Source organism: Sebastes umbrosus, chromosome 14, assembly GCF_015220745.1.
Source record: "Sebastes umbrosus isolate fSebUmb1 chromosome 14, fSebUmb1.pri, whole genome shotgun sequence".
In the NCBI taxonomy this organism is placed as follows: Eukaryota; Metazoa; Chordata; class Actinopteri; order Perciformes; family Sebastidae; genus Sebastes; species Sebastes umbrosus.
Genome location: NC_051282.1, coordinates 27,305,393 through 27,321,804, shown reverse-complemented (window position 1 = coordinate 27,321,804; position 16,412 = coordinate 27,305,393). Strand labels below are relative to the sequence as shown.

The window sequence follows — 16,412 nt, the reverse complement described above, 5'->3', positions numbered from 1 at the left end:
CTGTCAGAGCATGTGCCCAGTTACAGTATGCATGCTCACACACACACACACACACACACACATCTGGTTGTGCAGAGTGACCAGTCGAAACCGGCTCGCACACGTCTCCTATTCACACGTCTTTAACTACAACGCAAAGCAAACAGCTGGGGGGACAATGTGAGCATAGGTGTAGTTAATCTAACGGCACCCTAACGTCCTCACAAGAATAGAAAATCTGGAAAAGTGACTAAACAGAGTTCAAAATGAGGTTACAGTAGAGAAGAAATAAACATGTCCTGATGGGTGTAACAACAGAAGGTTATGTGTTGTTTCCACGGGGCAGATCAAGCAGCGTTTCATTAAGAGGGACATTGTTTCCTCACTACTCCCTGTGAAAACAATTAGAAGCTCTAGTTACACTTGGCAGGTCGTCACTGATGTAATGCCGGATCACTCCTCTGCCAAATGTTCCTCCTCTTTCTGTCTCCCTCCCTCTCTCCCCTCGCTCTCTTTTTTTACTGTTTCGCCTGCACGGTTTCGATAGCAAACAGACGGGATGACAGAGGTTTTAGCCATTACCTCTTGGCCTACGGTTCTGCGTGCTCAGCCTCACCTTGTTTGTCCATTTCCTCTGTTTTTCCCATCTGTTGGTGTGATGAAAACATCGGTCGTCACTGTACTTCTGAAGTTGGGCTCCGTGCCCCCCTCCCCCTCCCCCCCGTGTCTGAATAAACTGATCCAGACCTGATGTGAAGCTGTCATGCTTCAGGTGATATTTCACTTTGGTACAAAAACACACACAAATCAACTCAAATTATTGAGTTTTATTATTGAAAGTGTGGAAACAGTTCTTGAAGCTTTCTTGAAGATTTGTCGTCACTTTCACGAAGCAGCCTTGTCTTTCTGAATTCAAGTGTTGATAACTGAGGGGTGTAAACCGTAGACCGTATATAAGAAGTGGATGTAGTCACCGTGACGTCACCCAGTGGTTTGTGGACTGCCGTTTTGAAGCCTCCTGTTCGGCATTTTGGTCATCGCCATCTTGGTTTGTTGCAACCAGAAGTGACACGAGAGGGTGGAGCTAAGTACAACCGAACGCTGAATAATTTTTAGGTGACCAAAGACGTTATAATTAACTTTCATGAACTGAAAACACACTGTGAAAAGGTTAAAGTTGTAAGACGGAAACACGGACAACTCCCAGACCGGACAACGCCGTGGCAGCGAGCTGTCAATCACAAGGTAACCCCGCCCTAAAGCATCACCTGCTTTATGGTCTATTTGACTCTAAATGGGACCATAGTTTACTAAATGAACATCATGCTGTATTGAAGAAGACTTGAAACTAGCGATTGAGACCATAGACTCATGTTTACAATGTTTACTGAGGTAATAAATCAAGTGAGAAGTAGGCTCATTTTCTCATAGACTTCTATACAATCAGACTTCTTTTTGCAACCAGAGGAGTCGCCCCCTGCTGGCTGTTAGAGAGAATGTAAGTTTAAGGCACTTTGGCTTCACTTTTCAGAACCAGAGGTAGCCCGCTGGTGTAAATGAACTGGAAGCAAACAATTTATAGAGGGTTTTGGAAATTAAAGTAAGTGATGCTGACTGTGTAACCTCAAAGCAGTCACCCCAGTAAGTTGGATAATAGAGGAGTAGATTTTTTTTAACGATTATGGAAATCTACTTGAGAAAATGAGACATTTTATTACACAAAAACAGCTTTTTGCAAACTGTGTCTCCTCTGGTGAGTTTGAATCGTATTATGGTCAGACCTTTAATAGATTTGTATGCTGGCCTGTGCCTTTCCTGTGTGCAGCTGCTGTGTCTGGAGGAGAAACTGAGTCCTCAGGTGTTGTCAGCCCTGGAAGAGGACTCTCAGATGGGCAGACTGTTGGCTTGTCGTTCCCTGTCCGCCATACTCCGACTCATAGGAACCAGCATGCACCCTGAGGCCCTCAACAAGATCTACCCCGGTAGGTGGAGAACGCACAGCTGTCCTTGAGCTAAGAAATTCTTAGTCTACTCACACTTATCGATTAGTTGATTTAATCGACAGTTTCAGTTTCTCCACAAAGAATTGTACAAAAGCACCACTTTAAATCTTGTGTCTACCAGAGATGTGCTTGTAAGTTTATTGGAAACACGTCAATCAGCATGAAAAAGCATAAAAAATTAATAAAGAGATCTTTGTCGACTAAGACCAAAACAACCAATTAGACGACTAGTCGACTAAGAGTGGGAAGCCCTTTAACGCACACATAGAAATGAATGCACATTTTGTCACACTGCATGCTGAAATCCACAAGTACATTATCACATAATCACAATTAATGATTGGGGAAATATTTTAATTAATTTATAATGTCTGCTCTCCTTTAAAATAACTGTTGATATCAGATGCCAAAAATGTGGCCATAGAAAACTGATCCTCAAATTGGCAAACTTATTACAAAGAGGATGATGAGGATAAAAACTAAAAGCAGCTGACCCACTCAAAAGCTGAAATTGTTGAGGATTTGAATCAAATTTTTTTGTGTGTGGGTGTCTTTTCTCCGCAGCGTTGCTGAAGCGACTAGACGACAGCAGCGAGGAGGTGCGCAGCGTCGCCCTGCAGGCCGTCGGGCTGTGGCTGTCCAGCCTCACCAAAGAATACAACCCTGAGCTCTTTGCTCCTCATCTGCAGCTCCTCTTCCAGCAGCTCCTCCTGCACCTGGATGACCCCGACGGCTCGGTCCAGGACAAAGTGCTCGGTAAGATTGGAAAGGGGTGTTTTGAACCAGTTTTGAAAACAGCCAATGAGTTCCTCAAAATGTTCTTAGTTCCGGGGTAAAGTTCTTGCGGTGGAAACAAGGCTTTTGTGACAGTTTTATAAAGATTACTTTTCAATCATATACATGACTGCAGCTTTAAAGCATTGTCGATGATACCACGACTGATAAGAATGAGGAGGGATTGTGAAGATAACATTATGGGATACATAATATGAAACATCGTCATGTGCATATATATGACTTGAAATGATTATGTGATATGGACCTATGACCGTGATTATCTGATAAACATATTCGGCTGATCCAGATAGTAAAGATGATGACGGTGAATATGAGGTGACGATGAAAGCTTAGAGAGTTTTGCCCGTGATGATCTGCAGACCGGCCCGCTGCGTCCGAGACACCCACAGAAGGATGAGAGGAATTAGGGGTATCCTCTATCAGACACTACATTATTGCCTGGCCCGCTGCCAGCAGATTCTCCCTCGTCCTTTATTTAAAAAAGCTCTCTGTTTTACTTCTTTTCCACACAATTTATCACCAAAAGCAGCTTGAGTAATTCCTAGGGGCTGAGCGGGAGGTGGCCCTCGGGAGTGAAACACAAGATCCAGATATAGATAAGCACCCGAGAGAGACACTTCACAGGTCAATATGTGAGTCCTAATATGTGTATAACTCCCCTGCCGGTACACCTGGGGTGGACTGGGCTGTCTGTGTGGCAAATCTCCGCCTCTCCACCCAGGATCTCCCTCCAACACAGAACAGCTAACGACAACCACATGGGCTCCTCGCCACCTTTCCACATCTGCCCTCACACACCTATCCCGCTTAATCCCTCTGTCTTCTATCCGTCTGTCGACCTTCCTCCTCTCATACCCGGCGTTTTCAGACGCACCCCGTAGCTTCACGGCTGTTTTTATTGACGTATCAGTGGAAAGTCTGAGTGTGTGTGACCGAGGCTCAGCTCCTCTGGACTTTCACTCTCTCTCCCACTCTCATGGATGTTAGCTGTCATTACTCCTGACAGGACGCAGGTGAGCGCTGATGCCAGAGGCCTCGCTACGGGATCTCTCATCTTCATACGGCTATACGTAAAGAGGAAAAAAAAGGCATTCACACACTCGCCAGATGCAGCAATAGCTTCCATACCATGAATTCTAGCGCTGCCAGACAGCTTTTGAAAGGCCTCCAAGGACAATAAGCATTTTTTTTGTCGATGCCATTGGTTATCAAAGTGTCTGTAACCTTGACTGCAGAAGGCAGAATAACACATGTAAATCAACTTTATGAGCCGGCCTTCGCCCACATACTGAACGTCTGTATTTCTTTGTCGTTGAGTGATTTCGCATGTTGTGCGCTTGTGTATTTTCAGGCTTTGCTTTGAAAAGCGATACCGTGATTCTGTATGTTCCACTTTAAACATGAAAGGGATCATTTTTTTGAGAATTTCTATGTTGTCTCAACCTATTCTGAATATGATTTATCTTCATCTCGTGCTCTGGCAATTAGTTACTCACCAAAACTGGTGATATTTTATATTTTTTCTTTCCCATGAAAAGACCAAAACCATTATTGAATTGATCCTCCGAACAAGTATTGTCTGTTGGATCTTATTCCTACGTGCCATAGAGCTCATTGTGGTCCAAAAATACATTAATGAGCCACGCTGTTTCACTGGGCGTTATGTCTCTGTATTACGATGAACATGACTGCTGTAGTTTATTTTGATTTGATCCCACATACGCCGTCCTGCTGCTGTAAATACTCAGTAGAACACCAACAACAGCTGAAAATAGTCCCCAACAAATAGTTTACTCCTGTTTGAGTAACATTTGCTAAAAACTACAGTGACCAGCTGTTTTAGGAAATTCTGTTGCCTTTGGTTATAGTAAAGATAGTCCATAGTAGCCATTTCATTGTAGTGAGACCATTTTTTGAAACCTTATCTCACTGTATAAAATGACCTGTGGTGACCTCTAGGATAATCACAGCCTCATGAAACTTTACAGCCACAAACTAGAGACCTAGAGCATTCAGAGGATGGATGGCTTTTATAGCTAGATTGACAATAAGGGGGTTTCTGAGCAGTTTACACAACAGAAGTGCTCGCCATTCAATCGCCGAAAAATGCAATTCTTCCAGAAATATCAAAATATCAAAATCTCAAACGTTTTTGATCTCAAATCACAGCATGGCTTTTTCTATGGTGTTCCTCAAGGTCTTGGTGTCTTAATGTGGTACTTTGGAGGGATTATTGATAAAAAAAATGGTTAAAATCTATGTAACAAATGGTTTCAACCCAAAGATTGCTGTAACGACTTATGAGACATAATAGAGCATGGGGATGGCCATCATATACTTCCGCTATAATGTTCTAAACCCTTATACACTTGACACAAAGTTCTGAGCAGCATCTCAAATTCATCTTCGGGTTCCCAGCTTTCAGATGATGTACACCACTTCTATGTGACATCTACTGTTGACCTGCTATCTCCCCCTAAAGACCCCCTGTACCCCCCTAAAAAAGACTGAAATGGGTCTATTGTGGGTCTCAGAGGGTTAAGCTTAATTGGCTGTTACCAGGTGAAACTGCACCATAGTCATCCAGTTATTTGTCGGGTTAAACAGTTCTCAAGTCTGAAAATGTTGGTAATGCATCACTAATATAATGACCAAAGTTGTCAGCATATCCGGCCCGTTCAGTGTAAAGATACAAATATGAGCCGCTGTGTGTAGCCCAGTTCTGCAAGCTGTGATCTCCATGAAGAACAGTAGATTCGTAGACAGCTCGGAGTCTCTTTGTGAAACGAGATGACCTCACATCTTGCTGAGTGATCGTCTGTATCTGACAGCACCCGTAACCGCCTGCGCCGCAAATGTGGAAGCATTCCTCGCTCTCATGCACGGCTCCGTTTGAAGCTTTCTTTTTCTTCTTCCTCCCCATTTTCCTTTGTTCCTTTTAATAGTTGATCCCATTCTTATGCTTCTTGGATTTCAAACGCATATCTGTGAGGCGGCTTGATGCGTGCAGCATGTCCTGACAGCATGACGGACAGCACCCCCACCTCCCTCTCATCCCTCCCTTCTCTCACCCTTCCAGCCCTCCACCCTGATAATCCCAGCGTCCTGGCAGCACGGCTGCTACCTGCTCAATCACGCAGACTGTTGGCTCGGGTATAACTCACTTCTCACAAGTCATCATTGTTCTCCTTTTAATTCAAAGTCCCACCACCCTCCACCTCCATCCCATCTGAGTGCAGTATACACAAAAGCTAAAAATCCCCCTCCATCTCCTTGAAGAACAAAGGCGGGTATCAGATGAAGAGTTTACATGAGCTAACTCATCCAGAGTGACGGCGTGTCACCACCGGAGCACCACTTTTGCATTGTGGTTTCCGAAGCATTTAACCATTGACAGCAATTTAAGAAATTCAATATACTTGTGCAAATCAGGAGAAGGTGTGGGAACAGCGGGAGGAGGAGAAGATCTGAGCAGAGGATTATTGCCTCCCAGTGGAGGGAAAGGGCATCTGCACAGTTTCAGATTTGATGTATGTGTAGTTCATCACTGCCATCTGCTGGCGTCTTTTGACTTTATTTCTATAGCCCGATATCACAAATCACAAATTTGCCTCAGGAGGCTTTACAATCTGTACAGCATATCACACCCTCTGTCCTTTGTGACCCTCGCATTGGATAAGGAAAAATTTTTTAACAGGGAAAAAATGGACGAACCCTCAGGAAGGAGCAACAGATAGGATTTATCAAACTCTTCCATATTTATATGTTTCATAGAGAGGAATTGACCGGATTGATTGTCAAAAACCAACATGGAAGAAGAATAAAAATAGGCATCAGAGCAAGACAATTATAACCACCAACTGCTTTGATACACTGAAGATCACAAGCTTCAATACTTAGACTTACAGTAGGTCTTAAGTCTCCCCTGAAGAATTAAGCTTAACCCTCTGAGACCCACAATAGATCAGTTTTTGTCCTTGTTAGGGGGGTACAGGGGGTCTTTAGGGAGAGATAGCAGGTCAGCAGTAGATGTCACATAGACGTGTGGTGTACATCATCTGAAAGCTGAGAACCTGAAGATTAATTTGAGATGTAGTATGACATGGTTGGTACCAATGGATTTATTAGGTTTCATATCATATCTGTAGCTTCACTATAGCTCTAAAACTGAACCTGCGACAGCCTCTGAAAGACAGTAAAGTCAGTCTGGATTGCGGGTCTCAGAGGGTTAAAGGAATAGTTTGACATTTTGGGAAATTAGCTTTAGAGTTAGATGAGAAGATCAATAACATTTTGTGTGCTTTTAATGTCAAAACTTCAGTTACTACAGTTTTTTTTTTATGGAGGATATTTATTTTTGGTACAGAACATTGAGTCTTTCTGCTTTTATTAGAGTTTGTCCTCTTTCATCTCCTATCCTGAGTGCTGACTCCTGTCTGGTTTGTGTTTGTGTGTGTCCAGAGATCCTGAAGAAAGGCAGCTCGGTCCACCCGGCACTTCTGAAGACGGAGACGGAGGCAGTGAGAGACAAACAGCGGAGTCCTCTCTACTGCGACCAGCTGCTGCAGCACATCAGCTCGCTGCCCACAGAAACCACAGCAGAGTGTCCCGAGTGACACGAAGTTTGTGCCTTAATTCAAAGAACTCTCTCACTTTTAATTGTACAACATTGATGAACAACATGCCGATAAAAACACGATGGAGCGTAGTTGACATAAGGACTCATTCTCCATCAAATGAATCTCAGTCATTATTGCCTTGAATTCATTAACCCTTGTGTTGGTGAGTAGATGACTGACTTTTAGATGAACTTTTCAATGTGCCTTTTAATGCAGAATTTCTCTGTCACCATTTGTTCAAGAAAAGTATTCATTCCTGTTATTGTAAACCTTTGGTTCTGGTGTTTGGTTTTAATGAAAACAAACCGTTTTTTTGATGCACTGTGGTTGTGTTATAATGATTTCATGATACACTCAGAAGATCTTATTGTACCCAAACTCTCAGCACCCCTTCCTCCAGATGGTGTTGAGCATCGACTGTGTATATAAAGATGGACGATGCTTCTCCACTTCCTCCCGCTGTACAGAAGATCTTGAGATTTTGACGTCATTTGGAGCCAGATACTGCACAGTAGTGATCAGGCAGTGGAGCCGCGATATCGAGGTCACCCGCCCGAACCAATCACGAGCCGTGCACAGTCGTTGCTTGTCAACGAGAGACTCACAGCTGTCAATCATGACGTCTCACCCCCTTTTCATAGCATCGAATAACTAATTAAAACAAAACGTATCAGAAAAATGAACACTTGAACATTCATTAGCGTGATAAGAATTACGTTAACTGACAGAAAACATCTTTAGGAAAAATGTATTTGACGTGTATTTGACTTCTTAGTTTGGCTCACGTCCCATCCACTAACATGGAGGCGGCGGGCTTTATGAACTATACTGCAGCCAGCCACCAGGGGGCGATCCAGATGTTTTGGCTTAAATTTTTGGGGAGCTGTCATGTCGTCCATCATTCTATGGTGCTGAGCACGGATGTAAGAGAGCAGTGCTGAATCTGAGAGAAGCTGGGTCATGTGATTGCTGCCTTCAAAAATATTTTTTATTTTTTTATTTTCCTAAAAAAAAAAAAAAAAAAGACTTAAAGCAGCAGTAAGCAGAATGTTTTTCGCATCATTGGGCAAAAATTCCATAATAACCTTTCAGCATATTGTAATTCAAATGTTCTGAGAGAAAACTAGACTTCTGCACCTCCTCGTGGCTCTGTTTACAGGCTTTAAAAAATCTAGCCATGACGGGAGACTTTGGCCAATCACAGGTCATTTCAGAGAGAGAGCGGGCGTTCCTATTGGCTGTGCTCCGGCTGGTAGGCGGTGCTTAGTATCTCCTCAACTTGATCTCAACATGGCTTCCGGGTAACAAACTTTCTCATTTTACAGCTAAACAGTACACTACAAGATGATTCTGAAAACATTTGAGGTGAGAAATAGACATTACAGAAACAGAATAATGATTTATATTTGATCAGCGCTGCCTAGTTTGACCGTTTGATCGCGAGTGATTGACAGCTGCTCAGAGATGGCAAGGCTACAGCTCGGCTCTGATTGGTTGTTTTCCTCCGCTCTGTGAAATCTTACAGATGCCATTAGGAGCACCAGAGGACACAGAGGCACATGATTTTTTTTTCAGATTACCTGTCTCATGCACTAATGTCAGGATATAGTGACCGTTTTATAATTATAATAGCTCCATTTCTACCCACTGCAGCTTTAAATATTGAGATATGTAACTACAAATTACTTTCAAATAAATCTGAATATTTTAATTATAGAATGACATCATCATAAACAGTAATAACTATGGGTAGATGCTGTAAAAAAAATGTGAAAGTCACATCTATAAGTTGTATTTAAACACATGCCAATGGGCTAATTGTCATTTTTATTTTGAATTATTTAATTTAATTTTTTATTATTTTTATTTTGAATTATTTGTATTAATTTATTTTTATTTTTATTTTGAATTATTTGAATATTTCTTACCGGATGTTTCTAAATATATAACCTTTTTTTTTTTTTTTTTTTTTTTTTTAGAGATAGCAGCCAGAGACTCTCATCCATCCTCCATCCATCCTCCATCCATCCTCTGCACATCAAGAAGTGAAACTGCAGATTCTGCTGTCATGTGTGTGTGTTCTGCTCTCTGACCCTCCACTATGTAGTCACCTGAGTGCTGACTGCAGAGATTCCTCCATATGGCATCCCTCTAAAACACCGACTCTTTCCGGTCCTGTCCTCCTCATCCTCCTCATCCTCCCGGTTCAAGATGCTGCAGATCGGAGACGAGGTGGTGTATTTCTCGGCGCTGTTTCTGCTGGTGTTGTTGGGTACTCGCAGCGCCACGGGAGCTTCTCTCCTCACCGTATTTCTCTACGTCTTCATGGTGATGTTCCGGTTCCCTCAAGTGCCAGCGGACCAGGCCGGACGCGTCCTTCGGCCCGGAGCTTCGGCTCCATCAGGCGGCGTCTCGGTGGTGGCGCACCGCGGAGGCAGCCACGACGCTCCGGAGAACACCTTGGCAGCCATCAGAGAGGTGTGCATGAAAATATGGAGCTGTGCATGTGTACTATTATAGCTAAAGTACCAGGCAATAGAAATATAGGCTATTGAACAACCATATGAATATGCTATGTTTAGTTTCTGCAGGAATCCAGAGCACTGCAGCTGCAAAGGAGTCCCCAAAAGATTATTTGGGCAATTTCATGATGGATTTTGTGTAATAATAATAATTATATTGAGAGCTTAGGATGCTCAGGCTTTGCATGTCGTGACTTCCCATGTTGCAGTGTAAGCAGAGCACCAGATCTGCTCTTCTGCATGGACAGGGAGGCTACTAGCAGTCACTGGCTCTTTATGCTCTTTGTATTCTAAAGATGTTTATAAAGTGATGCCATCTTCATGGTGAAGTCTACAATCACTCACACACATGAATCATTTCTTTCTTCCCTCACTCTTTCTGATTTATTTTTACACACTGTGCATGTGTATTATTATAGCTAAAGTACTAGACTATAGAAATAGAGGCTATTTAACACCCATATTAATATGCTATGTTTAGTTTCTGTAGGAATCCAGAGCACTGCAGCTGCAAAGGAGTCCCCAAAAGGAATATTTTGGGCAATTTCATGATGTATTTTGTGTAATAATAATAATTATATTGAGAGCTTAGGCTGGTCAGGCTTTGCATGTCGTGACTTCCCATGTTGCAGTGCAAAGCAGAGCACCATATCTGATTTATTTTTACACACTGAAGGTGCTGAGTCAGCTGTGCTTCTTGTGTCCTACATGCTTCCTATATGCTCTACTCTTTACTCCTCTCATCTGTCCAGCTCCTTCACCTCTGGATGAGTTTCTTTTTATTCTAACACGCTATTTGTTCAGCCTCCTTCCACAATTTGATCCATTAGCCTATTTAAACTCCCCTTTGTAGGCAGCTATTGAATGTGGAAAAGATGACATTTAATAAATTAAGCCCTGGCTTTTGTAAATGATGCTATGGACGTGCAGAGGATGTCAGAGGGGCAAGGGCCCAAATTCATAAAAAAGGGCAATTTTTGCAAGTAATAAAATAAATATACGCCTGGATTAACTAGTTTTGCGGGATATTATAATGTATGTATTTAAAACAAACCCATCAAGGATCAAGGACGTTTTTATGTGTCCTTTATGTTTGTACATAAAAGGGAATGAAATAAAGTACTCAGGTTCCAGAATAAGAAAGCACTAATATACAATAATAATCTAAAAAGCATAAAATAAAACAAATAAAACACATAATAAATAGTCAAAAATACATAACAAATAGTAAAAGTGGCGTAAGTGTGAGGGGAGAACATTTAGCCAAATGGCCTCAATTGCAAAAAGCAGCACTGTGCCTTAAGTAGCAGTACAATAACAGCAGTACATCACTAGCACCATGACCAAGAGTGTAGGTTTCATTTTAACATTAAGGGGGTACACATGAAGTGGGGGTTTGGGGGTCCTTCTCCTGGAATATTTGAGCTTTTTGTATGCACTAATTTGTGCCTTTTTGATATTAATGACCTTGGACAAGTATCTCTGGGTCGTACCTACATTTGTTGGCACCAAAAGTACCAAAAAAGAATATTAATTCTCTGGTGACAATTATGTTCATCCTTCATGACATGCAGAGTACCCAGGGAGTCTGTTCTTCAATCTATTTTTCACTGAAAGTGATTTGAAATTGAGACTGCAGGATGTTTTTTTTAATGGTGTCAAGTACAGAGTCCTCCACTAGGTGTCGCTTTTGACTAATGATTTTAATTTTGAGTAACATGGTCTCTCAGTCTTTGTTATCAAGCTATGAAACCATCCTATAATTCATGAATTCAGTGTTTTCATCTGATCTAACTGGCATTTAAGACTTGATCTTGATAAAAACTAGTCACAGCTCCTATAATATGCCAACGCTGGTCCTCTACCATTGACTACCAGTCAAACACGGAAATAAAGGAAACAAACTTCTGATCATTTAGAGAGCTAGAGAGAGAGAGGCTTAAACATACTGCACATTACTGAGGTGTTTTAACCTCATGAGACTGAAGTCAAACAATCTTTTGCTGTCTTTGCTTAAAACTGGAGCAGCCACTCTTTAGATGTGAAATCTGTTAACTCTGCTATGTGTCATAGGGACCATTTAAAATCAACATGCTCCATTTGAATGCACTGATTGTCTCTACCCTCTACATCTTTTATGTTACGCATTCAGTTCACATCTACTGTACTTTACATGTGTCTGTAGCACTGGAGAACATGCACACTTACTAGTAAATGAAAGTACAGACTCATTTCTCCCATTTTCTCCCCAAAAACAGTTTTCCACTTGTTATTAAATTTCCATTTCGCGAATAAATCCGTCTTCTTGTCCCCTGTGATCTCCTGCTTTAGGCCAGTAGGAACGGGGCAACTGGCGTGGAGCTGGACCTGAGTTTCACAGCCGACGGAGTGCCCGTACTGATGCATGATGAGACTGTGGACCGCACCACCAACGGCTCTGGACTGGTCAGCAAACTGCAACTGGTCCAGCTTATGAGACTAGAGGCGGCTGCACGTCACAGGCTGAAGTATGCTGCATGTTAAACTTGTTCATTATTGCTTAGATAAAGAAACAAAGGACAGTGTGTCCATGAAATAAGGTGTACTTGATTGGAAATCCGTGATATAGTTTTCATTTGATGGATCCCTTCCCCTTCACGAATATGTCACCATTTAAAGGATCTCGTCTCACTTGTTTTGTCACAAATTTTAAAGACTTAAAGGTGACATATCATGAAAAACTCACTTTTCCAGTGCTCGTGCACATACATTTGGATATCTGGAGTGCCTACCAACCCACACACTGTGAAATAAAACAACCCAGTCAGTTTTTTTGTGGGCTGCCAAGATCAGAAAACACGATTCAACAAGCCATTCAGATTTGGCTCCCCTTCCTATGTCACATGCAGGCTCATTAGAATATATCGCCCAGAGCTTGAGGCTTACTGTGCGTTCCAATACCCATACTACCATACTGTTATGGTTATGGTATTATTAGAACCAGAAAAATTATTAAAGAAAAAGATTTAGCATGTCCCAATACATAGTGTGTCACATGCGGTTTGCCAAAAATACCAGGATGTCCTACTACATCCGGACACATTTTGCAGAATGCAAGCCAGCTTTTCTGGCAACGCTACCTCAGTTTTGCCCTAAAATAACTGCTTTCATCTCCAGGGACAAGTTCAGCGGTGAGAAGGTCCCGACTCTGCAGGAGGCAGTAGAGGAATGCATCAGACACCAACTGACCATCTTCTTTGATGTCAAAGATCAACCTGATAAGGTACTGAATATAAAAGACTATATGGAAACATGCATATTTGGAAGAATGATGTTAGCCGGCTGTAGCCTGCAGACATGCTCAATGCAGAGAAGTTACAGCTGTTACAGCAATTTCAATATGCTTTCCTCTTTTCCAGGCTGCATCAGTGCTTCATGAGATGTATAAGAAGTTCCCTGTGCTTTACAATTCCAGCATTGTTTCTTCCTTTGAACCCAAAGTCATCTACAAGGTAACAACAAATATGATTGATTGAAATCTATTTCGATGTTTAGAATTTGTCTGATGTATTTAAAAGAAGGTTTTTCTTTTCCTTCATATATTTACATGCGTACTTACTGCCTTGTTTATTTACTAAATTGTTTATTCATTGTCTTTCAATGGAGCACTGGCACAAGCACCAAACGGTTATATATCTTTTTTACCTAAAACCTAATATGATGGCTTTGTTCGTTGCTGCTTTAAACTAAACCACCACTCATAAAAGTAAACTATGATGAGACTTCTGACAGTATTGTGTTGACCTCCGACCTCTTGCGGCCCACAGATGCGTCAGACCGACCCCAACGTGGTCACTGCTCTCATCCACCGCCCCTGGAGACTGAGCCGCTTCGGCGATGGCACTTTACGGTCCCTGTCGGCATCGGGTCAGCTGTGGATGGGGGTTCTGGACGTGTTGTTGGACTGGGCCCACCACCACATACTGTGGAAACTCTGCGGCGTCTCTGCCATCCTCGTACAGAAAGACTTCATCTCACTGTAGGTGACATTTAATTTGTTTTATTGCATGCACAGCTGCAAAGCTGAGGGCTGAGAATGGCCCACGAGATGTTAAAAGGAATCTTTTCCTGTGTGCATATAATCTCATATTGTATGCTTGCACTCAAAAGGCTGTATTTTATTTCCTTCCTTCTGTAATTTAGGGATTACGTTCAGTACTGGGCAGAGCGAGGCGTGGAGGTGGTGGGCTGGACCGTGAACACCGCTGTGGAGAAAGACTACTACCAAAACCTGCTGAAGATCGGCTACGTCACTGACAGCCTGCTGGAAGACTGTGATCCGCATTACTGAATGATCACACACACACACACACACACACACACATACAGGGATTATTAAAATCTCAAGTGTTTCCAACAAGATTTTACAGCTTCTTAATGAGCAAATTAGAAGTTGGAAACTACTTAGTTAGACATAAGACTACATAATTACTACATTTCCTAGTTTCTTGTCCTTTCGAAGAACATAAAATATTGAAATCTATGTAAAAATATATATAGATATGTAGATTAAGTTAATTATAAGGTGGAAGGAAGCTAGAAATTTGGTGCTAAGGCCAATCTTTATAGGAATACATATATGATTTACTATAGAGGTAAGAACACGTCATTACCTGTAGCTGGCATACAGGTAATTCCCCTTTAAATCTACAGACACATTAAAGCATAAAGACTTTACCCTACGACCAGCAGCAATGCCTCTAACTCTAATGGACCAGGGATTAGGATTAGGCTACCTTAAAAGATCTTTTCTACCTTATGTGCAGATCGTTCAGAGGCTTTAAAGAGACATCAGTGTATATAGCTGTAACATTAGACATGCTGGCATCATATCAATGCCTGCTATCGTGATATTTATTTACTGATAGACTCTAGAAGATCTTAATATTCTGACATGATGATACTTGATTGTTCAGAAACTTGCCTTCTGTCATTAAGTGCCACAGATGCACAAGTGAATTAAAGTAATATCTGATTGTATGTGCTAAAGGGAATCCTGATACACATGTGGTGGGTGTGAGTGCTGATTAGACTGTTGTCAGGCTATTAAATAGGTGTTATCAATCGCTATAAGCCCCATAGATGTGGGTCAGTAGGGGCCTATTACACCCGCTATTGGGTTTTATCATCTATTCACATGGCAGACCACCAAAAGAAGGTACAAAAGAATATGAAAGCGACCTCTAGCGACCATAGTAATTATGACGGGAGCAGAAGTCAGGCGCTGTAGTATAGACAGTAAGAAACTCCATAAAGGGTGGAGGTTGTGAAACCAACAATGTGTAGTTGTCTATGTGTTCATAGTTATTTTAACCCAAAACACAATGTTTTTCCCTTCCCCTAAATCTAAACAAGTTGTAGTTTTGTTGCCTAAACCTAAAGAAGTTGTATTTTTTTTTGCCTAAACCTAACTCTAACCCTTTTTTACCTAAGCCTAAAGAAGTTGTAGTTTTGTTGCCTAAACCTAAAGAAGTTATAGTTTTGTTGCATAAACCTAGAGAAGTATTAGTTTTGTTGCCTAAACCTAAAGAAGTTGTAATTTTGTTGCCTGAACCTAAAGAAGTTGTAGTTTTGTTGCTTAAACCTAAAGAAGTTGTAGTTTTGTTGCATAAACCTATAGAAGTTGTAGTTTTGTTTTCCTAAACCTAAAGAAGTTGTAGTTTTGTTGCTTAAACCTAAAGAAGTTGTAGTTTTGTTTGTCTAAACCTAAAGAAGTTGTAGTTTTGTTGCCTAAACCTAAAGAAGCCTTTTTGTTTGAGTTTTACAACGTGTTGGAACGTGTTGCTTTTAAGTTTAACTTTCACTTTTACAACGTAGTAGGCGTAGTAGGCCCCTACTGACCCACATCTATGGTGCTTATAGCGGCTGATGACGCCTATTTAATGGCCTGATAACAGTCGAATCGGGGTAAAGACAGAGACGAGTCCACATAAACTCCAAAATATTTGTATGATGTGTCTTCTTTAATGCCATCGTTATGAATCATCAGGGAAGGAGAACTCTTTTTGTGATCGTGGCTGTAGCCAGAATTGTAAAAAAAGATAAATATATTGAGGTCCAAATTCCCATCACATCCTCCAAAGAAATGTTTGACTAGATACCATAAAAACCTGTAATTTATTGATTAAACTTTTCAGTCATATATTTTTCTGTGAAACTGATCTCTTCACATAATGGCCCATCGCTGCTTTAAAGAATTATCCACAGTGCAGTATATAACTTCGCGGGAGAAATATTTCATTTTGTTTTAATTTAACTTTATTATTTTGCCTGAAAATAGTCACATTTAAAGATATTGACTGTAAAGCATATCAGAATATGTTTTTTTTAGATAAAAGGCTAACAAACTCATCTTGTAGACTTGTTAGTAACAACTTGTTTTCTCATATATAATAATTATATTATTATTATTATTATTATTATTATTATTATTATTATTATTATTATTATCA

The 16,412-nt window shown here is 41.2% G+C and overlaps 2 protein-coding genes across 3 annotated transcripts in view; both read left to right on the top strand.

Moving 5' to 3' along the window:
• The window catches only part of LOC119501406 (dynein assembly factor 5, axonemal-like), a 29,485-nt gene extending 21,767 nt beyond the window's left edge, over positions 1 to 7,718 (top strand). Inside the window, exons 11-13 of one of the 2 annotated variants that reach the window (XM_037791715.1) lie at positions 1,805 to 1,961; positions 2,547 to 2,738; positions 7,242 to 7,718. In XM_037791715.1, coding sequence (XP_037647643.1) covers positions 1,805 to 1,961; positions 2,547 to 2,738; positions 7,242 to 7,396 — 504 coding nt within the window. In that variant the 3' untranslated portion in view covers positions 7,397 to 7,718. Of the gene's footprint in view, positions 1 to 670; positions 752 to 1,804; positions 1,962 to 2,546; positions 2,739 to 7,241 lie in introns of those variants that run through there. The other variant, XM_037791716.1, reaches the window with a different exon arrangement.
• Positions 7,719 to 9,401: 1,683 nt separating this feature from the next.
• On the top strand, positions 9,402 to 15,325 carry LOC119501043 (glycerophosphodiester phosphodiesterase 1-like). The gene is made up of 6 exons (XM_037791120.1): positions 9,402 to 9,877; positions 12,253 to 12,428; positions 13,078 to 13,183; positions 13,320 to 13,412; positions 13,728 to 13,939; positions 14,104 to 15,325. The coding sequence occupies exons 1-6, from the start codon at positions 9,611 to 9,613 to the stop codon at positions 14,249 to 14,251; spliced, it is 1,002 nt and encodes a 333-aa protein (XP_037647048.1). The 5' UTR covers positions 9,402 to 9,610; the 3' UTR covers positions 14,252 to 15,325.
• The last annotated feature ends 1,087 nt before the right edge of the window (positions 15,326 to 16,412 follow it).